The sequence below is a fragment of the Panthera leo genome, chromosome C1, assembly GCF_018350215.1.
Source record: "Panthera leo isolate Ple1 chromosome C1, P.leo_Ple1_pat1.1, whole genome shotgun sequence".
NCBI classification, from domain to species: Eukaryota; Metazoa; Chordata; class Mammalia; order Carnivora; family Felidae; genus Panthera; species Panthera leo.
In genome coordinates, this window is record NC_056686.1 from 29,095,254 (window position 1) to 29,118,890 (window position 23,637).

The 23,637-nt window shown below is 43.9% G+C and overlaps 1 protein-coding gene and 1 long non-coding RNA gene across 2 annotated transcripts in view; one reads left to right on the forward strand and one right to left on the reverse strand.

Annotated features, from left to right (window-relative positions):
• LOC122228857 lies at positions 1 to 14,197 on the forward strand. Its single transcript, XR_006206777.1, has 3 exons — positions 1 to 82; positions 2,865 to 2,989; positions 14,141 to 14,197. It is a non-coding gene; the product is annotated as an uncharacterized LOC122228857 (long non-coding RNA).
• Positions 3,839 to 23,637, reverse strand: part of SF3A3 (splicing factor 3a subunit 3) — a 24,785-nt gene continuing 4,986 nt past the window's right edge. Inside the window, exons 5-17 of the mRNA XM_042954262.1 lie at positions 22,566 to 22,638; positions 22,113 to 22,204; positions 20,356 to 20,438; positions 19,539 to 19,677; positions 18,970 to 19,038; positions 18,254 to 18,321; positions 17,986 to 18,093; positions 16,705 to 16,774; positions 14,367 to 14,531; positions 14,165 to 14,275; positions 12,890 to 12,980; positions 5,146 to 5,201; positions 3,839 to 4,153 (exon numbers count right to left, since the gene is read on the reverse strand). Coding sequence (XP_042810196.1) covers positions 4,076 to 4,153; positions 5,146 to 5,201; positions 12,890 to 12,980; positions 14,165 to 14,275; positions 14,367 to 14,531; positions 16,705 to 16,774; positions 17,986 to 18,093; positions 18,254 to 18,321; positions 18,970 to 19,038; positions 19,539 to 19,677; positions 20,356 to 20,438; positions 22,113 to 22,204; positions 22,566 to 22,638 — 1,203 coding nt within the window. The 3' untranslated portion in view covers positions 3,839 to 4,075. The remainder of the gene's footprint in view (positions 4,154 to 5,145; positions 5,202 to 12,889; positions 12,981 to 14,164; positions 14,276 to 14,366; positions 14,532 to 16,704; positions 16,775 to 17,985; positions 18,094 to 18,253; positions 18,322 to 18,969; positions 19,039 to 19,538; positions 19,678 to 20,355; positions 20,439 to 22,112; positions 22,205 to 22,565; positions 22,639 to 23,637) is intronic.

Genomic DNA, 23,637 nt, shown 5'->3' on the forward strand with positions numbered 1-23,637 from the left:
CCTCAGTACTGAAAGATTAGACCTGGAAGAGTGTGCTAAGCCCAGTGTGGGTGTTTCCATGCAAGGCAGAAAACTGCTGCAGGTGAGGGGGGGGGGGGCGTTATTTCCATTTTCTCCCCCAGCCGCATGTTCCCAAGGCTCACAGGACACGCTTCCCTGACCTCATTCTTCCTTCAGCACTTCCATCTGTTTCTTTCCAGGGAAAGCCTGGAGCTAGAACCCCTCTCGGCTGGGGCCTTCCGGGCAGGGGTCTTGAATACACATCTGGGGCAATGCTCACGATCCAGGGTGCTGAGGTGAAGCAGGATAGGATCTCCTGGCAATAGAGGTCACTTCTCTCTCTACCCTCACCTCTTCTTTTAAAAAATGTTTGTTACTTTATCTATTTATTTTTGAGAGAGACTGTAAGCGGGGGAGGGGCAGAGAGAGAGAGGAAGACAGAGAATCCGAAGCAGGCTCCATGCTATCAGCACAGAGCCTGATGCTGGGCTTGAACTCACGAACCATGAGATCATGACCTGAGCCGAAGTCAGACACTTAACCAACTGAGGCACCCAGGTGCCCCTGTCTTCTTTTTTGCAAGTAATCTCTACTGCCAATGTGGGGCTCAAACTCAAGACCTTGAGATCAAGAGTCGCATGTTCTAGTGATGGAGCCAGCCAAGCACCCCTCCCCTCACCCCTTCCCAGCAGGTGTCCCCACGCCTCTCCCTCCCCTCCAACACCACAAGTGGGAAGCACTTCTCCCAACAGCACCTCTCCAAGGGGATCTCAGCTTCCAAAGGTGAAGAGAAGGGCCCAGAGGCTCTACACAGATGTCTGTGTCCATGTGAAAGGAAGGGCCCAGGCATCCCGCACAGGCCTCTTTTCCTCCTCCCTGGGTTGGGTAGATGAGGCTGGAGGGACAGCCTGAGTGTGAGCTGGCCAGACACAGCAGAATCAGAAAGCCTGGCCGATAACCTCCTAATCTGCATTACTTTTGGCTTTGGTTTGTGCAATTCTCTATGGCTAGATAGAATATTCCTAATGATTCCCTGTACCCCAGCCTCTCCCAGACATAGACCTACCTGCACACCTGAAGCTACGGAGGGGTGAACACGTGTGCATACGATGCAGCCCCTGGAATCATTGGTCAGCTCTGGGAATTCCTTCTGATGTTACTGCGGGGGTGGGGGTGGGGTGGGGGGGGGGTGGGACACACAGGGGCCACAGGCAGAAGGGAGCACAAGCCAAATGCTATCCAGACTGTAGCTGGAGGGAGAAATTAAAGCCAACTGGCAGCTTGGGCAGAGTAAAGGACCCCCGTCCCAAGGTCCCACTGGGACATGCCTACTTGTGTAGAGAAACCTGGAAGGTAGAGAGGGCTCTCAGGAGTGATAGGAGGGCAGGGAGGCCCATGTCCTTCCAGAACCCACCTGGAATGGGAGAAGTCTGGCTGGCTGGTGGTGGAAAGGGTGGTGTGCGGGAAGAGGCTGCGGGTCCATTCTTACCGTGAGAACTTGGGAGGTGAAGCTGCTGGCAGGATCTGAACAATGAGGGGGAGCCATCATCCCAAGGACATATTAAATAATGCAGAGGGAGGAGAAAAACCCCAGGAACCTTGCCCCTCACTCCTCTAACACACTGGTTACATTTTTAGGGTGCTCTCTTTGTAAAGCCTGCCAGGACAAGTTGACCCCAGCGAGAGGAACAGAAGACAACTGGAGGAAAGGGATGGCCCGTTGGGGCTGGACACAGACCGACTGGCTTTCTTCTGAGGTGGGAGTGAGGAGACTCCTGTTTCTGGGAGTTTCATCCCAGGATCAGCCGCTGGGTTCGGCAGCACCCGTCTGGGGGGCAAGCCCGGAACGAGCCTCCAGCCTGACCTTCTCTGATGAGCAGCCTCCCTCCTTAAAGAGGGAGTTGAGTCACCTGTTCTCAGCAGGAAGTGCCCTGGTAGAGGTTCAGACTCCACGTCTAAGGGAGAGATTCTCATAAGACTCGGGAACCAAGAATGGGATTCCGGGCATTCGTGAACCCTTTAGATGGTGTGTAAAATTACCTATGCACATGTATTTTCCTAGAGAGTCCACAGTTTTTATCTTCGTATTTCAGAAGGAATCTATGATCCTGGAAAGATTAAGGACTACTGGTGTAAGCCAAGAGGGAGCAACCACGCTCCTTCCCGAGGCTGGTCAGGGAGCTGAGATGAAGTCCAGATTCCAGGGAGTCCCCTGTGGGAGAACCACTTCTGGTGGTTTGTGCTAATAGCTCTGTGCCCTCAGGGCTGGAGGTCGGCTGTAGGACTTTCTCCCTGTCCAGGAGGTTGTTATTGGGCCTCCGTACCTCTGGTTCTGCTCCCGTTCATGGTCTCACCTTCACCTAATTCTCAAGGTTTGTAAACCTAGCTGGGACACAGAAGGCGCTAAAAATATGTGTTTGGATGAAAGAAGAAAAGAATCCTTTGCTGCCGTGACAGGGAAGCGGCACATTTCCGCCAAGGCCTCTCTGGTGCAATTTGCATAAGGACCGCAGTCACCTAGGCAAAGGTGATAGCAGGACTCCCCAGGACCTGGCCCCACCTTCCCCCCCACACGGTAAAATACAGGTTGTACTGACCCTGGAATCCAGGTACCCATTCCTAAAGAGGAGGCTCTGAGGGATGTGACAGTTGAAATGCAGCAGGTATATCCCCTGGGGGCCCCAGTGCTGCTGTCGCTCCAGCGGGAAGGCTGGAGGGACGGTCCCACCTGTTTCCCAGTGCCAAGGTTTTGTTTAACTCCCTTCCCAAACGGCAATGTCTGCTTGCACTTTGGGCCGGTTTTCAGTATTCGAGGTTTCTAGTTGCTCGATTAGGTTTAATTACCATGCATTCTGCTTCAGCAGCTCGAGCCCTGGAGAGGCTGTCTGGCTCGGGTTCTAAGCAACAAAGGAACGAACAAAGGAACGCGTGAGGACTTGCCTGAAGAGACAGTTGAACCAGGAAGGACAACACCAACCCAGAGCAACAGGTCAGGTCTCAGGGGCAGGGGCGGTGAAACCCTACTGCCATGGAGAGGACGAGGGCAACAGAGGAGTGTGACAGGAAGGGCCAGTTCTGGAGTTGGGATTTTTATAAGCAGATACATTACAGACAGACAAACTGAAGGTCTGAGTGCTGAGGGCCAAAGGAGCTCTCTGGAGAAATCCTGTTCTGCAGCTGGCTCTGGCCTTCAAACAACTGTGCCTGTGGGCAGATCATCGCCTCCTCGGCTCTCCTAGTTCTTTCCATTTGGGAAACCAGGTTCGGATCCGAGGGCGGCTGCCAAATGCCACCCAAATCTTGGCTACCTGGGGCTGGAGTCCACAAGAATATTAGCTACCTCTTAGTCAAGTAGGGATCTTGCAGAAGGAGGATCACCAAAGACTTGCTGTGAGCTGGCAAGCGGGTGAAGTCCCAGCTTGTCTTAGACCCACTGTGTGCCAGGCTGCTGAGGCTTAGGGACGGGGCAGGGCTGCAGGCCCATTCCACAACAGCCCAACTCCTTCCTTTATGCAAATACAAAAGGCAAACCGTGGTTCCGCAACCTTGTCCTGAGGAGAGGCCCTGGCTTGTCTTCGCCACCTTTCCGTAGTATGTGCATAAATGGCTGACTCAACTAAGGGCAGGGCTTATCCTGCGGTAATGTGCATTTGGGGAAATGGCAGCAAAAGGGAGTGGGGAAGAAGTTAGGTTAGACCTACCTAACATAATAAATGTAACATTAACCAGTGCTCATCAAACTTCAGTTGCTGCTTAAGTTGATGAGAAAGAGGTAGGGAAGTGTTAAGAACAAAAGGATTAGTTAGGTTAGTCCATAATCCTGGGCTTTAGAACAAGACACATTCGGAAGGGCTGGGTTTATTTTCTGACAGAATCTTTTAATATAAAACAAAGATAAAACACATCTGAACCCTGCAATCTGCCAGCATGCCTTGCTTTTTTTCCCCCCCAAGATGCACACTAGACCTTAAGACTAAGTAGCAGAGTCTTTAGGAGCATTTGGTTGGGAGAAATAGAAAAGGCAGATTTCAGGTAAGCCTGGACAAGCCTGAAAGTCGAGATACGTCCCTGAACATTAGAGCAGTCCTTGTCTCTTCAGATCCTCATATGTCTTCTTATTCACAACATTCCCACTGGAGTCTTCATATTCTTCCTGAAAGGACAGGGGCACATTGTTAGCCATACCTCCTGGGAGAAATGCTTGGAACCAGCCTCTGGGCACCTGACCTCACCCTGGCTTGATTTCATGACATTCAGCTGAGACGGTCTTTCTCACCTGGGGTTCTGGGGATCTGCAAGGCCATTGAACCCGACTGTCCTAAGGCTTCCATTGTGTGTCATAAACTAACACATCCTAGGTGACTAGAATGGTAGCAGTTCCCAGGGATACCTGAGAAAATAGTTCATTCAAATCACCCTGTGTGTCTAAGATGATGAACCCTGGTTGAGAAAGGGTGACCTAAGACAACAATTTGCAAAGGATCCCCAAGAACCCTCAGTGTCTGCCCAAGAGGCCACTGGGCGGGGGGGGGGGGTGCTGAAAGGGAGGCCAAGAAGGCTGAGCTTCCTCATTTCCAGTGCAGTTCTCCTTTATTTTATCTTATGTATTGGAATTCTACGTTACAGTCTGAAGATGGCTTTGCTGCTACCAAAAAAAAAAAAAAAAAGGAATATTGGAAACCAGTGACCTCAGAGAAAGGGAACAGCTACCTCACTTCACACACACATCATTCCTCATCCCTGAACTGTGCTCTGTGGGAGGACTATCTCGAGACCAACAAGGGTGCCTCCTCACCCCGCAAGCACGAGAGAGGGTCATCTCTCATTAGATGCTTTCCTCGAAGGAGACCTAACTTACGATACGGGTTCACAACTTCTTAGCTTATGAATCTTCACAGCAGGGCAAGACATTGGGTGCTCGTGCTTGCCGCTTCAAAATTTCAGAAGCAGAATACAACCCACCTTGGGACACACATTTAATATCACAAATAAATTAGGTTTACATATGAAGAGCCAATTTACAGATATTGGCACTTCGGGCCAATACTCGCTACTACGGTGAACCGGGGACCACCTTTCGCCTCCCTTCCACAGGGTGAGGGAGCTGTCACCTGATGCTATCCCCAATGCCACGTTAGCACCCACCTCAGTGTCAGGCTGCCATCTCTCTGATGCCTTCTGCAGTTTCAGCTTGGCCCACACTGCAGGATGAAAAATGAACAGCAATCAAGAGTGGCCTGAATATCCATCAGGCAGACAACATCATGATGCTACAAAATTCCTGTCCCCATTAAGATTCCCCTGGATGAGACTTTTTGCCTTCCCCGGACTAGAATTTCAGTTCTGGACCACCCACAGACGAAAGCTCCTCCGTGGCAAAACTTACCATGATCTTTGCTTTGCTGTAAAAGACAAGTTGGATCAAACAAAACCAAACAAAACCATAGCCCTCTTACAATAGAGAACTGATACACCCTCCAAAGAAGAAGTTAACGTGGTACAACCTATGAGAATCATCGGAGAAAGTGACCTTATGGTCTTAAAGTTCATTACAGAAGAGAAAGGGAACACCAGGCATGGTCAAGTATGCTCATTTAAAGGCTGGTTTGTAGATCCGAGAAGCTTCAGAGGAGGAAAAAAAGGTGAAATATCATGGCCAAAGAATCTGAACGATAAGATGGCTCAACAAACACTGGAGATATGAAAATAAGAATTCTGACAGTTCAAGAACAAGTTATCTTAAAGAAGATCAACAGCAGCAAACATTTCCAGAAACTATCACAGCTTCTGAGGGAGCAAGCACGCGTGTACACACAGCAGGACAGGTACTAACCCAGAAGAGAGAGCTGTAACTCTGTTAAGATTGTTGCCAGAAGGTGCCTTCTCAGAACAGAGGTCTACATGGGACAGCTAGGACAGGTCCACTGAGGGAGAGGACAAAATATTACCGAGGGGGCAGAAAAGGCACAACTATCTGATACCTGTATGCTTTCACATCTCCCAAGCAGAGCTACTCTAAAGTTGACAAGATTAAAAGAAATACCACATAGAACAAATTGAAGCCTTATATGGGGAATGAGACAGACAACAAAGGAGAAAGTGCTTAGCTCTGTGCCTGGTATACAGATACCGACCTCATCATCTTTTCCCTCCTTGCTAGTTGCTTTAAATTAACTGAAGTCTTTAGGCTCAGATAATAAGCATATCATAAATGAACAGAAAATTTATCATGTGCTACAAGGATCCAGGGCAGGGTCTTGTCAGGTTCTATTCCAGGCCATTCAGGAATCCAACCAAGAAGACAGTGAAATATTGGAGATTAGAAATGCTATGGTGATTTTTCTCTCGGCTGTCATGATTTTTTTTTTTTTTCGAGAAAGAAAAGAAAAATGGTGTAGGAAACTATGGAGCAGTAAGGGGGATATTACTCTTCAGAGGCATCTAAAAACAATTAGAAAAGAATGAGGTCACCTTTGGGAACCAGTATGGATTCGCTAATAGGTGAACAAATTCAATTTCCTGTTTTTGAGGACATAGCCCACTCAATAAAAAGCCAGAGACAGAATATCATGATCTAGCAAAGCAACTGCTCTCATAGGCAATGTCCACAGAGGTCATTACAGCTTTTAAATTTCTTATGCTATTACCATAAACAACATGATAACTGAACCTGATGCTGTTAGTTTCTCAGGTAGAGTTATATCCAGTGAGTACTGGTCAGTGGTGACCACCCACCTAAATAATGGAGACCTCTGGGGGCAATTTCACAGGGCTCTTTCTTGGCCGTTTTTTTCTTCAACTTAAAAAACAAAAATAACTGTAATTTATTTAAAAAAAAATTTTTTTTAATGTTTACTTATTTTTGAGACAGAGACAGAGCATGAGCAGGGGAGGGGCAGAGGAGAGAGGGAGACACAGAATCTGAAACAGGCTCCGGGCTCTGAGCTGTCAGCACAGAGCCCGACGCGGGGCTTAAACCCACGAACTGTGAGGTCGTGACCTGAGCCGAAGTCGGATGCTTAACTGACTGAGCCACCCAGGCGCCCTAAAAATAACTGTAATTTAAATGACGGTGCCGAATCCGTCTCTCCTGGCTAAAAACTCCAGAAGAAAAATGTCAACAGAATGATCTAAAACAAAGATCAGCAAGTGGATCCAGTGTAAAAGCTATGCCAACGGTTACTTCCCTGACCACCACCTTATTAGGGAACACATCTTCTTGGTGTATCTAACAAGTAACCACTTTTGCTAACTACCGGAGACCCAGCTGACTGGACTACAGATGGCACAAGACCCGGCTGCATCCATCTATTGTCTCTCCCCGTACTAGAAATGGGGACAATTAGACGCCGACCAAGCTGGGCGATGGCAGGCTGAAGGAGGGCATCGGAGCAAGGGCTACAGTTGCCCTCATATGAACTCGGGTTAAAAAATACAAGAAAAAGGAGAAGGTGTATGTACAGAGAAAGGCATATTCAGGGTGGGGGGCATGGAGTTCACTTTTATAGGCTCTCTTCCTTATAACCAAAAATTCCTGAAATGTCTACTTCAGAATCTTAAAAAAAAAAAAGGATAACCCAGGTTTAATAAAACTGCCAGCAGGAAATGAAGAAAAACTGCAGAAACCCTACACAATAATAGAATTAACCTCAATTCAATAATTGCTTACTACTAGTGAGACACCAGAGATAAAGCCTGTCACGATCCTGTGGGAGCCAGTATGTATCCAGTCATTGATCTGTTCCTGCAAGTCTGAAAGGAAGCCAGAGAGTTAACCTGGGATACTCAAAAGAAGGAACAAATGCCTGGGGGAAAAAGGAGAAGGGGAGAAGTGATGATAAATTTGTAATAAATCTATGAATGATCAACAGAGGGTGGGGGAAAAAGTGAAAAGACAGTGATATTGGGACAGAGATAACACTATTCATGTCATACACAGAACCTAAAAATATCAAGGGAAGTCATGATGGATGGAAATGATACAACAAATCAAAGAAGTGCCAGTAATAAAAACGTGTATGAGAGAAATTGAGTAAGCAGACATTTGAATAAAGAGATAAATTCTGAAAATAATTCGGGCAACGGAAGCATCATGAACCTCCCAACCATATTCTAGAAAAAAATAAATTTTTCTGAAAATCTAGTGTGGCCACGGAGAGAATTCATGGCATTTCTTTCTGGAATCAACTTAATGATCAATTCTTAATTTCTAAAAAATTTTATTTATTTAAGTGATCTTTACACCCAAAATGGAGCTCGAACTCATGACCCTGAGATCAAGAGTCACATACTCTTCCGACTAAGCCAGCCAGGCGCCCCAATGATCAACTCTTTAAAAAAAAAAACCCCACTTGAAGGTGACTGGAAGGAGGCAGTTTTGGCAGTGTGGAAAGGGGGTTTGATCCCTGGCTTTTTTTCCACTTCTAAACTATGGGGCCTTGAAAAAGTTACTTAACTTTCCTCGTCTGAAAATGCGGCTGACCTACTACTTCACCGGTTGTTCTACAGATTAGGGAGTGTAAAACATCTCCCATTTACCCAGCATACAGCAAGCACTTGATAAACGGTAGTTAGCAATAGCAAAATCAAACCCTGAGTGAAAAGACGGAGGTGACTGGACCCCTCTCGTGGGACCTGCAGAGGAGCCCCCGCAAGTGGAGATGACGGGGGCGGGGGGCGGTTTGTGCTTCCTCACTGGGTAGGCTCAGCACGGCCATCAGCCATGGTTGTAAGCACCGTACCTGCGTATCTGGCTCAACCTTCAAGACGACTCTGTCAAGTAGACATACTACTACCAGCCACGTTTTATAGATAAGGAAACTGAGGCACTGAGAGAGGTAACCTGCCCAGTGCCCCACAAGCTAGCAAGTGGCGGAGCCACGATTTGAACACTTACAGGCTGCCTTCCAGAGTCTGCATTCTTAACCACCACACAAAACTACACTAGGAATGTGGTTCTGAACCAACTTTACCCTTGAAACAGAACGTATCAAAATGTAAAGAACCTGACAGAATCTGTCAACCAAGTTCTAGGGTAAAAGATCATGACAAGAGAGGACATGAATCTGAAAGCAGAAAAGCCACTTTTTATAAATGAGGTGGTAAAAACATTGATAAACAGGGTACGATTAAGAACACAGAATATATCTACTGACTGAATCACAGAGTAAGAAATAAGTATAACATTTTCAGTGTTTCAGGTCATCAAGATATGATCACTCCTATAATTCAACCAAATAATATATGCTAATAATAACTAATAAAAATTAATAATAGAAATAAACTTAGTTGAAACCTGGAAGTTAGAAATATTAGAAGAGTATCTATCCAAAAGGAATAGATATAAGTCTACTATTTAATCCATGTAAATGAGAAATTTAAAAACAAGGTAACCTTTCCAGCAAAGGACCTAAGTACAAACAGATCAATTAATACAATGAAGCATAAAAGACTTAATATTCCTATGCCTATACAATGATGAGTATTGGTGACTAGGGTAAAAATGGCCCACATTTGCTGCCAAAATTCTGATAATTGGGAAACGGTCTAAGTCCATCACAAAAGAACAAAGAAGCCATCAGATAAAGGCAATTTCCAAAAAAAAAAAAAAAAAAAAAAAAGGAGAAGTAATCAGTAAAGTTACAATACAATTTGAGTTTATGTGGCTCAAACAACATAAAATACATACAAAATCGGTATAAATGCAGGAGACAAATTTAATTATAACTGAGAATGTCAACATATCCCTATCAGAATGTGAAATAAATACAATTATGAAATTTAAGGACCTGAACATTGCAAGATTAAACAGCCTACAGATGGAGAGAAGCACTTCTTGGGTCTATAGAAATCTTTAACAAATCAGACTACACACTTGAACACAAAAATACAATACATTCTAATGGCAGAAATTCTCTATCTTACTGCATGGGCCAGGAAATACAGGAATAAATAAAAGGGAGTCAAAAGGTACTCAATCATATACAATTAAAAATACTCTAATCAGAAATTACAACTTTAAAAAATAAAAACAAGCAAACGTATCATTAATGGATATTCCTAATGGATTCCTAAAAGAATGACATCGAGTTCTAAATGCCTGTTTTAGAAAGAATAAAGAAACAAAGAGAAGAAAATTCTTGTCTAAAGACTTAAAACAATAAAAAATATATGTAACATTACCGAAAAGTATTGGCAGGAAAAAAAAAATAAAACAGAAGAGAAATAAAGCACTTGGTTTCCACTCTGTCATAATAAATCAAGGAGTTGTACAGGTTATTAACTGAAGAATCTTCTCTGGCTGTCCCTTTGTATGAAGAAGTAACCTCTATTTAAGTATAAAGTTTCAAATGACGAGAGAATGTAGTGTGTAATCCCACCCACTTTATGTTACGAATACAGTTTTGATCCCTGAATCTGACAAGTGATTCAAAGGAAAACAAGAAGCACATCTTTTACTGAACGTAAATACAAAACTTCTAAACAGAATCCTAACAGGATAAATAAGTGTATTACAAGAATATCCACCACCAGTATGAAATAATCCAGGAATGTGGTTTAATCCAATGCCCATAAAAGAAAAAGTGGGAAAAATGTTGTCATCTTTCTCTTGCGGAATGTGGTAATAAAACCATGAGCAAATCTTAAAAATCAGTGTGGATGTGCAGCATCATTTCCTTTAAAAATAGCAACCAGTTATGGGCACCTAGGTGGCTCAGTCGGTTGAGTGAGCATCCCACTTGGGCTCACATCATGATCTCACGGTTCAGGGGGGCTCCCTGGGTCAGGCTCCACGCTGACAGTGTGGAGCCAGTTTGGGATTCTCCCTCCCTTCTCTTTCTGCCCCTTCCCTCTCGTGCTTTCTTACTCTCAAAATAAATAAAAACTTACAAAAAAACACAACAGCCAGCAGGTAAGAATGGCTTATCACCTTTTTAAAAAAAAATTTTTTTAATGTTTTTTAAATGTTTATCTATTAATTTTTAAAAAATGTTTATTTACTTTTCAGAGACAGAGCATGAGTGGGGGAGGGGCAGAGAGAGAGGGAGACAGAATCTGAAGCAGGTTCCAGGCTCCTCAAGAGGTCAGCACAGAGCCCGATGTGGGGCTCGAACTCACGAACCCCATGAGATCATGACCTGAACCTAGTCGAGATGCTTAACTGACTGAGCCACCCAGGCACCCCTCACCTACTTCTATTTAACATAAGACTTGAAGAGATTGTTTAGGATACATACTATCTGTGACACAAACAAACATGGAACAAAATAAAAGTCTCACTTTTGTTTTAGCAGTTCGTATGACCCTAAGCTTAAATAATGTCAATGTCAATCTCAAGGTATCAGAAATAATAGATTAACTCAGGCAAATTAAGGGACATAAAATACACAGGGGCACCCTGGGAGGCTCAGCCAGTTAAGCGTCCGACTTCGGCTCAGGTCATGAACTCGTGGTTCGTGAGTTTGAGCCCTGCATCAGGTTCTCTGCCGTCAGCATGGAGCCACCTCTTCCCCCTCCATCCCATCCTCCCCCACTTATGCTCTCTCTCTCTCAAAAATAAACATTAAAAAAAATACACAAAAAATTAACTGTGATGTATTTATTAGTGGTGCACAGCCAAAAAATACATCTAAAAATGAGCCTGCATTCAAAATGCAGTTATAATTCTATGAGATTCTGTTACTATTTTAATTTCATCCCAACAAAGTAAAGGGCAAAAATGAAAAGCAAATTAGAAGCTAACGTGATGATCTGCTAATGAGACACTTCATAATTCTGGAGAGACTGTATGATCCTGACTTGTAAATGAATAAGGGAAAACGAGACAGTGAGAAGTCCCCAAAGCTGACTGCACATAAAACACTAAACGAAAAAGTCCCCAGAATCTACAGGCTAGGCAGGATCAGGGAGGGCTTTTGGGTTTTTTTTTGTACTACTGAAATATAATTGTATAATTGACATACAACGTTCTATTAGTTTCAGGTGTACAAAATACGTTTTTGACAATTATATTTGTCCTTCAATGTTCACTGGGGGTAAGTGCAGTCGCCACTGTTCAGGGAGCTCTTTAGAAGGTCATTTCTATTTTTTTTTTTTAAACGTTTATTTTTGAGAGAGACAGCGAGTAAGCATGCATGCGGGCATGAGCGAGGAGGGGGCAGAGAGAGAGGGGCACAGACGATCTGAAGTGGGCTCTGCTTTAACAGCAGAGAGCCCAACGTGGGGCCTGAACTCACAAACTGTGAGATCATGACCTGAACCAAAGTCGAATGGATGCTTAACTGACTGAGTCACCCAGGTACCTCTAGAAGGTCATTTCTAATGTGTCTCTGCAGTGGATGTGAACAACTCCAGGTATGCGGCCAAAGGAGTCAGCTGGCCAAGCAGCTGAGTGGTGTGACGTGATCCCGAGGCAGACTACCAGAACTTTCAGAGTGGAGGGGGAGTACCCCTTCCTTTGTGAGTGATGCTAATGGCAGGAAAAGATACCACTGCCAGGCAAAGCAGGGAGCATGACTAAGGTTAAGAGCACATCTCCTGACATGCACTTTACTCCGCTCTTTCTGCAAAAGGTATTTTGCTACCACTTTTCTGTGTATCTGCCCTGTCACCTCAGGAATATGCTGGGACCATTTCTATTTGTCTTTCATATCTGTAGTTTTCAACACATTAAAACGAATTCAGAAAAAGATACATACCCATTCACTCATATTACATACAGAGGAGTTCAAAGGCCACACTCAAAAATGTAGCTATTGTGTCACTGTAGGAACTTCTCCATGTCCACAAGCTGTTAACCTTAGACCTGGACACACCAGGTACTGGGGCAGGGAAGTGGAGGGGTGGCCACTTGGTGTGGCCTAGGGAACAGTCAATAAAGCATACTCACAGGAGACAGCATCTTCAATCTGTGTCACGTTAGCGAAGTGGGCAGTGTTTGGGATGCCCAGACACCTCATGCCATGAGCGTGACGCCACTCCTGGGAGAAGAGAGAAGTGGAAGGACAATGTGAAATGGGAATAAATGAACACAGAATACAAACTCCATTCTATTCAGAAGCCCTAACGTGACCCCATGTAAAAGACTCCACGTAATGGCAGCACTCCTTCTGCAGTTTGCGTTTGTAAACAGCTGCCTATGACTGAGAAGAGGAAGTTATTTCAAAGCAGCATTGCATTGTTTTCCCCACGGGGTTGATATATAAAACCGACATTCTAGATCCAGATCCAATAGTAGTCCAGATAAAACCTGTGTCAAGACCACAGAGAACAGCACAACTCTAATTAACCAGTCATCTCCCACACACTCCCACCACCAGCATGAGTAAGCGTTACTGATGGCGGGTCAGCGTCACCTTTGTAAGCAAAGAAGGCTGCTTACCAGGAGTAAGCAAGGATGTGAAGGAGAACAGGGAGAGACGATGACAATTTGGGCTCGGGGACGGCAAATGGCACGGGCTTTATCCTGGGTGTCAATTCCAACGCATTGAAGGTAATATTGAGAAAGACTCAGAGACTACTCGGGCTCAACAGAAAAGACCCAGGATCAATTAGTATGGATGTCTGAGGGAGGGAGAGAGGAGTTCATATGAATTCTCTAACCTTGGCCTAGCAAATCTTTTCCATTTATAAGATTTCCTTCCAAGTACTAGAAACCAAAGACAGAAACAAAACAAGGGTGAATCCACTCACTGGAGTACCATCCAGATAATGCCCTGTCTCAAAACTTGCTTGATAAATGTTATCCTCTTAGTTCTTATTTTTCAAAGACGCAAAAGCCCATTTAAGACACAAAAAAGGAGGCAGTCAGTCCTTTCTCTGGTTTTGTATACTAGCAGTGGGTAGAGAAATGACCAAAGAGTCAGAGGATGGCCTAAGGTGCTGGCAGAAAGATATGAGGAGAGAAGTATAAGAAACAGCAAGGGAAAACAGAAATGAGGTTCAAAGAGCAGAGTGGCAGAATGCCTCCAGAAACCATCTGAGGTGTAATGCTAGGCTAGTGTGGTGCCAAAGGTCAAATGCCACACGCCTGACTTTAGATCCACTCCTTCTTGCTTCCCTTAAGCTCTGGATGCTAATGCTTCTCTCGGGCTGTTCCTATCCTCTTTGAAAGTTGCATATTTCATACTTCAATTTCCAGGAGAAACGGCTCTGAATTCCTTACAGCAAAGTGTCGCTGGAAGGCCTTGGGACCTCGGTAGGTGTAATTTCCACATATCTCGCAGTTATAGTTGATGTTTAGACCGTGAAGCTTATACAACCAGTAGGGAATGGGCTGAAAGAGACCAGATAAGAATCAGTATTAGACTAGTGTCTGCGTCTGCTTCCGGAATGGGCAACAGGAAGGGGGTAGTGCTGGAACTTACTTTGCCATCCCAGCCCAGGGGCAGGTTTTTAGGGTTGTAAATGATCTCATTCTCTTCATCCTCACTTTCACTCTCACTGATCTGCTCTTCCTCTTCTTCTTCTCGCTCTTCTCCTGTCCTTGCCTGCTTGCGCTGCACATTTTCATGAGTAAGATGTCGCTGTTCCTAAGTCAGGTCCAGAAATGAAGAGGGAAGTGAGAGAAAAGTAGTGCAGAACAAGAAGGGCAATTTTCTAATTTCCTACAACCTTGTTGATCCCTCACATCCAAGGATACGGTTTTCTTGCTCGTACAAAAACGGGCAAGTCCTGCCTTCAGATCAGAACTCTTTATCAATAGGCTCTCCCTGATCCTGAAGGAAAAAGTCAAAGGTCTTATGTCACTTGCCTCAGCTACTCAATGCGGCCACAGATGATCACAGAACAGAAAAAGAAGTCTTTTCTGTATCTAAAAATATTACCTTACCCAGTCTTTTCTTCTCCTTCCTCGTCAAGATGACAACGTTCTAACTTGCCCTCTCTCCTCATTCCAGTCCAAATTCCATTTGTTCCCAGATTTATGTGCTTAAAAAACAAAACCAAAACCAAAAACACCCGGGGTGCCTGGGGGGCTCAGTCGGTTAAGCGTTGGACTTCGGTTCAGGTCATGATCTCACCGTTTGTGAGTTCGAGCCCCTGTCAGACTCTGCTGTCAGCATGAAGCCTGCTTCGGATCCTCTGATCCCCTTTCTCCCTGCCCCTCCCCTGTTCACACTCCCCCTCTCTCAAAAATAAACAAACGTTAAAAAAAGAACCTAATGGTACACTCTGCTTAAAAAAAACTTTTACTGGCTTCTTACTGTTTAAAGAACAAAGTCCAAATTTCCAACATAACTCTCCAAATTATTCCCTGACCACTCCCTCCCTTATAAGGCACACTCCACGCACACTGATTTTCTCATTATTTCTTAACATCCAGTTCCTCTTTGTGATATTTTACCTTCATCCTTACTGTTTCCTCTTCCTAAAACATTTTTTCTCCCTCTTTCTAATCAGAAAATGCAGTCTCAGTGTGTTGCAGCACACATCACATCACGCTGCAGTTACTTGTCTCCCCCAAGCACAAAGTGGGCTTTTCAAGGTCAAGAAGCCATGTCATATTCACTATTGTACCCACGGATTGAGTACAATGTCTGGAAACCAACAAGTATCGATAAATGCTGAGATAACAGTAAAAATCATACCACTACATACCGAGAGCAGAGCAACTTCTGAAAACCATTCTGACTGGAAGTCTAGAGAGTGGTGCCATCTGCCGGCAGGGAAACCAAAGTGCTCTCAAAGGAGGGAGAAAGTGAAAGTCGTGTGTACACCTTATGTCATGGGTACAAATTAGCCTCCCAATCATCTTCGGAGGACTGGCAACCCAGACTGCTGACCATACTAGCACAGCCCAAGTTCACTGCGGGGAATAGTAGTGTCCCAGGTTCCAAGACCTAGCCACCCTTTTACTGAAAGCGGCTGAGAACCAACAGGTGACTCTAGTTTTATAGCTATTACATGCAAGGTCCTCAAACAAGAGCATAATGAAAACATCCATGGCAACAAAGACATATAAACAAGCTACTGAGTCAGAGCCACCTGTTCAAAAGGCGATCTGAGCATCTGTATAGGGAAATGCTCTGAGAGCAGCTGAAAATTATACAAAGCAGACACTATCCAAAAGGCTGGTCTTCTGCAGGACTCCCAGAGATCCTGACCTTCTCTGGATGAGTGCTGCCCTTTCGTCTATCTTCTCTTCTCCGAAAGAGTCATTTCCCTTCTCCTCCTTCCTGAGAAAAGCATTCTGGGTTTGATTAGGGCTTTTTCTACTCCAACTCACCCTTCAGCCCTTTCTTGAAAGAATATTCAAGACGCAGTTCACAGCCAGCTTTGTACCACTAACATTCTAACCCTAGCAAATTCCTTATAATCTTCTAAATATGTAAGTAACGCCTTTTCATAGTAAAATCATACCTAAACTGCTATAAATAGATTTTTCTCCTACTTGCCTTCTGTTTCCTGGGTCATCTTCTAGGTATATTCTGGAATGCAGGCAAAGAACCTGCAACATTCTGGATACTATACTGAGAGGGGAGTCTCTTCTCTCTGCTTGGCCTTGGAAATAGCACTTAACAAAAGGCACTTAAGAACAGAGGGGACTTCAGTAAAGGCCCAAGTACCCTGAGAGAACCCTATTTTCTGCTGAAGTAGTTTAACATCTACCCTTTTCTCTTTCGATCCTAAAAAAACAACTAAGAATTCACATTTCTGACTCCTATATCTTGCATCTTATAGGTCTCAGCAGAGTCCATTACTTACCCCAAGAATCTCTACATATTCGTAGATCTGGGCTTCTAGGAAGGCAATGTCTTTGTTCCTCTCAGTGTCGCTGGAAACAAGAAACAAGCCATATCACTCAAGAGTTCTTTTGCCCAATGCCTTATCCCCTGTATCTGGGAACATTTATTCCAAGGGTGCATTAAAAACTACAAGCATGTGACAAATGTCATGCTGTGAAAGCAAATGTTCTATTCAACTTAGGACTTGCTGACAGAAGTATTAAGGTTCTTTCTTGGAATGCTCAGAAGCTTCCTCTTTGACCTCATTCTAGAAGGTAAAAAACACATGGAGACATTTAAATTTCCATCATCATAATCTACAAAAGAAATGTGGTATAGGAGGCAAGCTCTGGGATTGGCAGACTTGGGCCCAAATCCTGACCCTGCTACTTAGTAACTGTGAGATAGTGGGCACATTCCATTACTTTTCTGAGTCCTTATCTGCAAAAAATCAGGATAACTACTTTTCAGAGTTGTTGTAAGCATTACGAAAAACTCATTATTTAAAAAATACCCTGTACAAGCATGTGGCTCGAGAATAGATTCAACTACAGGAATGAAAGGTACAGCATAAGGAATATAGTCAGTGGCATCGCAACAGCGTTGTAACGTGACAGACAGTAGGTACGCTTGTGGGAAGCATGGCATAGAGCAGAGAGCTGTCAGGGGCGCCTGAGTGGCTCAGTTGGTTAAGCGTCGGACTTCAGCTCAGGTCATGACCTCACAGTTTGTGGGTTCAAGCCACACGTTGGGCTCTGTGCTGATGGCTCAGAGCCTGCAGCCTGCTTCGGATTCTGTGTCTCCCTCTCTCTCTTGTGTGCCTCCCCCTGCTTATGCTCTCTCTCTCTCTCAAAAATAAATAAACATTAAAAAAAAAAAATTAAAAAAAAAGCAGAGAGCTGTCAGATCACTAGGTTGCACATCTCAGACTAATGTAACATAGGGTCAACTATACTTCAATTCAAAGAAAAAGATTCAATTGTCAAGAGCCAAAATAAACTTAGAAGAGTATTTCCCGACCCTGTTCAGCCTCCATCTCCTCCTGAGGTGACAAAAAGTACCGAGAACGGTTTCACCTACTCTCAATCAGTGGAGTACGGACTGTCCTTGGTTTACAATGATAGCACTGCCGTTTGCAGGGAAAAAAGGGCAAACTAGACCTCTCTGAATCAATAATGGCGATAAAACAGGCTGCTGTGGTAAAAATTCTGCATGGGAAAATTTTAAAACTATCCACCGAAGTGCCACACCAGCTACTTACCGCTTGGTGCCTTTTGACTTGGGGTTTTTGGCAAACAGGGAGGTGTCGAGTGACTCCAGGGACTTTCCTTTGGTGCTGAAGAGCCTCTGGGCTCGTTCTTCTAGGGTCCTAAGGAGACGGGAGGAGCAAAAGATTTCAGAGTTCTTTTATCATATAGGCCTGCATATTTCTGCAGTGCACGGTGACAGGAAAGAATGGAATCAGAGCCAGTTACTGTGCAAACACACAGTAAAATGAGACAGTTCTGATAGAAAAAGCAGTTTCTTACCCACCGCACTTCAAGCCTAAAGCTAAGAGTGCAGATTTCAATCTGTCCAGACCCAGGGAGGCCAACTCCTACATAAAAAAGAGACAAGTTACAATTTTATATAAATAGATTCTGAGAAACAACAAAAGGCTCAAACAGGTGTTTGCAGGCTCGTGTGCGGGTGTTCTTGAAGCTGTGGCAAAACCACACATTCCATGGCCAAAACCTAGCAGTAAGTTCAAATTCTCCAAAGGACTGACTCTGTGGTCAAGTTCATACGTAATCATATTGGTAGTGATTACCTCTGCTATAGTTTAATATAGTTAGAATTATTTTATTTTACACTTTTCAAAGTCGTTGGTTTAATTTTTTTCTTTCTATCGTTATCTTTCCACATTCTTCGTAGATGCCTGGTTCCAGGAACTGGTGTCTTATCATAATAGGTTCATGGCATTAGAGAAGCCCATGAGTGGCTCTTCTGAGGAGTGAACAGGAGAGACCAGTACAGTTGCTAAAGAAAACAGGGGCGCCTGGGTGGCACAATTGGTTAAGTGTCCGACTCTTGATCTTGGCTCAGGTCATGATCTTGCAGTTGGGAGTTTGAGCCCCACACTGGGCTCTGTGATGATGGTGCAGAGCCTGCTTGGGATTATCTCATTCTCTCTGCCCCTCCCCCATTTGTGCATGCTCTCTCTCCAAATAAATAAACTTAAAAAAAAAATAAAAAGAAAACATACTTCCCAGGAGGAGAATGCAGACAGGTCAAGATGGGCTCCAGCATGGGTCAGGGCACTGCTGGTCTCTTTCTAGCAAGAAGAACAGGAAGATCCACGTTTAGAATGAAGGCAAGGGAGACACCTATCTAAATTACCAGGTGGTGGATGGTCCCCTCCTTGTACACATGTGTGACTAAGAATCAAATTCCCATAAGAGCAGAGTCAAAGAAAGATGGTCATTCTCTCCCTGAGAGTTCAGGAAAACTCAAGTTTATCATCAGGAGTGAAAATACATGGTACAGACTTCTAGCATATAATCTTTTCAGTTTCTGGGCAACAGGAGCCACCCAGCAGTAATGACATAGTTGGTGAAAATCCTGAGCTCAGCCAATGGCAAGGAGGCCCTGACAAATCTCATTCCCAAAGTATGCATGGAAAGAAAACCTGACATAACTGGCAAAGGACACCTCATAGTTACAACTGATCCTGAGGGATCGGTATCTAATGCCCTAAGATAGAGGCTCAATATTAAAGTATAATAATTAATTCAATGCCTGCGCTTGTCCTCTCCCAACCCCACTGAAGCTCACCGGCCATCCAGGAAAGGTACCATTCTCCCACTTCTTCTCAAACTCGTTCTGAATCTTTCCAAAAAGTTCATTCTGATCTTGCAGGGGCTTCACTCTATCTGTGTAATCTTGAAGGTATTCAAGCAGCATCTCCAGGTATCTACAGAGGAACAAGCAATACAGAGAAAGCAGTGAGAGTTTTTATGTTTTGCATAGATTTTTTATGTCCTGTAAAATACAATCATAATTCTAGTAACACCAGTTTTTAAAAACAATAATACTAAATTTTAGAAGGGGCTTGCAATTGACTTTTTTCCTGTAATCTTGATTCTGACTTTTCTGACCTCATTACATTCTCATGATATAATTTCAAACACTAAAATCTTAACTCACACAAAAGATTTCAGGTAAAAAGAAAAGAACAAGAGAGGAAGGAGTACAGACCACTAACCCGGGGCATAAAACCACAAACAAAATTTTCCATCTATACATCAGAACCAGGCACCTCACTTCAGTCACAATGAGAAATTCTCATCTTTTTCTTATTAAACTCCAAAGACCCAGATCCCTGAATGATACTTCCTTCCACAATGAAACAAATTTAAGAACAGCATGGGCATAAGATCCCAGATGTGCCAACAAATGCATCTTTTTCTAGAGCCAGAGTATGACAAATGCTTAAAAAACCATGTCATTCAAAATCCATATCCTCCAATAAACCTGGAAGTCGTTTGTGTCCTTGTTCCAGGCAATAAAATGCAAAACTCTGCCATCCAATCTTTACATGAAATAACCTCCTAATCAAACCCAGTAGAGCCTAGCAGCTGGCAAAGCCCACCTTTTATATTCGGCATTCTTCCTTTCTTTAGGAATGTCAAATAATTGGTCAAAGATGGACAGATATGTGATATAATCCAGCTTCTGAAAGGAGAAATGACAAGAGATTCAGTTAGGTATCTGCACCAAGTTATGCTATAGTCTCCAATAAATGAAGATCAAAACTTAGTGCTAACAAAGTAACAAGGCCCGGCTCATCTTTGTCTTTTTCCTCCCCATCATTTAATTCCTGCACTAGTGGGCTGTTAATTCCACAGCACTGAGTAGACTACCAGACACGAAATGAACTCTGCAAAATAAAGATCAAATCAACAAACAGTAAACTAAAGAAACATTTGTCAAACACTAACTATATGCGAGGCACTTGAAAACTGACACCCACTACAGCCTAAACTAAGGTCCTGAAGGTGACATTTGTGCATTCATACAGTCACTTATTAAGCATCTTTGGACCAAATACATGGATACAAATGAGAACAAGATAGGTACAGGACCTGCCCTCACGGAGCTTAAAGTACAGTCCCTGAACTTTTGGGACATTTCCTCACAACCCCATGAGGAACTTAATCATATGCTTCCTTGTGAACTTTCTGAGATTGTCACATTCAGTCTCAACTCTTGTGATAAAAGACACTAAGTAACCCTTTACTGGCACAGATTATGTTTTTATATTTTTCTTTTTTTTTTTTTTTCAACTTTTTTTTTTTTATTTTATTTTTGGGACAGAGAGAGACAGAGCATGAACTGGGGAGGGCAGAGAGAGAGGGAGACACAGAATCGGAAACAGGCTCCAGGCTCTGAGCCATCAGCCCAGAGCCTGACGCGGGGCTCGAACTCACGGACCGCGAGATCGTGACCTGGCTGAAGTCGGACGCTTAACCGACTGCGCCACCCAGGTGCCCCTGTTTTTATATTTTTCATATACCTAGTACCATGTGCATCTAACACAGGAGCTCAGTATGTGTTTGAGGGTTTTTTTTTTAATGTTTATTTTAGAGAGAGTCTGTGTAAAGAGGAGAGGGCAAGAGCGAGAGGGAGAGAGAGAATCCCAAGCAGGCTCCACACTCAGCATGGCGCCCAATGTGGAGCTTGATCTCACGACCCTGAGATCGTGACCTGAGTGGAAATCAAGAGTCAGACGCTTAACCGACTGAGCCACCCAGGCACCCCTGTTTCAGTTTTTTTTAAAAATATATTTTAAGGGTGCCTGGGTGGCTCAGTCAGTTAAGCGTCTGACTCTTGGTTTCGGCTCAGGTCATGACTTCACAATCATGATCTCATGCTGGGTGTGAAGCCTGCCTAAGTGTCTCTCTCTCTCTCCCTCCCCAACTCACAAACGCATGCATGCGTGCTCCCTCAAAAAGTTTTTTTTTTTTTTATATTTACAAAAGCAAAACATGCTTATATTAAGCAATAAAATTCATTAATAAAATACTATGCTTGGGGCGCCTGACTGGCTCAGTTGGTAGAGCACGCGTCTCTTATTTCAGGGTCATGAGTTCAAGCCCCAAGTTGAGTGTAGGGCGTACTTAAATAAAAATAAATAAAAATAAAATAAAATGCTCGTTGTTTTCACTATAGAAACTTTTCATTTTGAATACTATTTCATTCCAAGAAAGCACATCACCTCTTTAAGATTTAATGGTTACAAAACACAAGGCAGATAATCTAATTGCTTTCTGTCCAGGAGCCCCAGCCTGATGTCCTGACTCCCCCCTAGAATCAGAACCACTCTCCCCGTAACCCCCCAGGTCCTACCTCTGAGGCCTTCAGGTTAATGTATTTGAGGTAACAGTCATGGAGGTCAAGGTAACGACCATATCCCTCTTCATCTGTGAACTCCACCAAATCTGAAAGCATCAAAGATACCAGTGATTCAGACATTAAAGACCACTTTCTTGGACCTGGCTTTTCACACGGACTGCTAGTTCTTTGTTTCATGACACAGCCCTTCACCCAAATGTCCTCCCTATACTCATGAAGTGAACAAACTTCAATTTTCCAGGTCAGCGAATCTGAGCTAGGGTAGCGCAAAATCAGTATTTTCTCCAAGGCCGATTCAGGATGCTAGTACAGCTCAGAAACCAGCAAAGAGAAAACCGGCAAGAGAACCTGGCTATAAATTTCTCTGGGGCTTTGAGTGAAAATCTGAGCTCTGTCATTAACCTGCACTTTTGTTAGTGCTAGAGGGAAAGGGTAAATCCTACTTACTTTGTGCCTCTTCACTTGGATTCTCTCGAGCCTTCAGAAGCTCTTCAAATTCCACTGACATTGGCACACAGATCTGAGGGGAGAAAAGAGAAAAATTCACGTGGATTTTTCAACAAAAAAATTGCAACGTCACAGAAATGGGCTGTACAGAAAGTTGGACTTCTAACACTTTAGACTTGAGTTTTCATTATGTGTCTACTACTATTCTCCAATTACCTTGCTTTGTCTTTTGTTTGACTAAAAACTGCTAAAGTAACACTTGCTCACAAAAAATCAAAATGAAGGGGTGCCTGGGTGGCTCAGTTGGTTAAGTGTCCAACTTCGATGCAGGTCATGATCCCACAGTTTGAGTTCGAGCTCCGTGTTGGGCTCTGTGCTGAAAGCTCAGAGCCTGGAGCCTGCTTCAAATTCTGTTATCTCTCTGTGTGCCCCTCCCCCACTTATTCTCTGTCTCTGTCTCTCTCTCTGAAAAATAAACATTAAAAAAAAAAAAAAAATGAAAACCCCAAATCCCCCTTTAATTCTGCTGAAAATAGGTAAGCACTATTAAGAGATGTTTCCTTTTTTTTTTTTTTTAAACGTTTATTTATTTTGAAAGACAGCGAGTGAGGGAGGGAGGGGCAGAGAGAAAGACAGAGAATCCCAAGCAGGCTGCACACTGTTAGTGTGGAGTCTGACATAGGGCACGAACTCATGAACCATGAGATCATGACCTTAGCAGATATCAAAAGCTGGATGCTTAACCCACTGAGCCCCCCAGGAACCCCAAGAGACCTTTTTCTTTTTTACTGTTTATTCATTTTTAAGAGAGAGATAGAGCACGAACGGGGGAGGGGAAAAGAGAAGAAAGGGAGACACAGGATCCAAAGCAGGCTCCAGGCTCTGAGCGGTCAGCACAGAGTCTGACTTGGGGCTCGAGCTCACAAACCGTGAGATCACGACTTGAGCTGAAGTCTGCCGTCCAACCGACTGAGCCACTGGGGAGTCCCTCCCAAGAGGCCTTTTTATAGGTTTCCAAACTTTGCTGAACATTTAGGATCACCTGGGGAGTGGTTTAAAAAATCTTGATGCC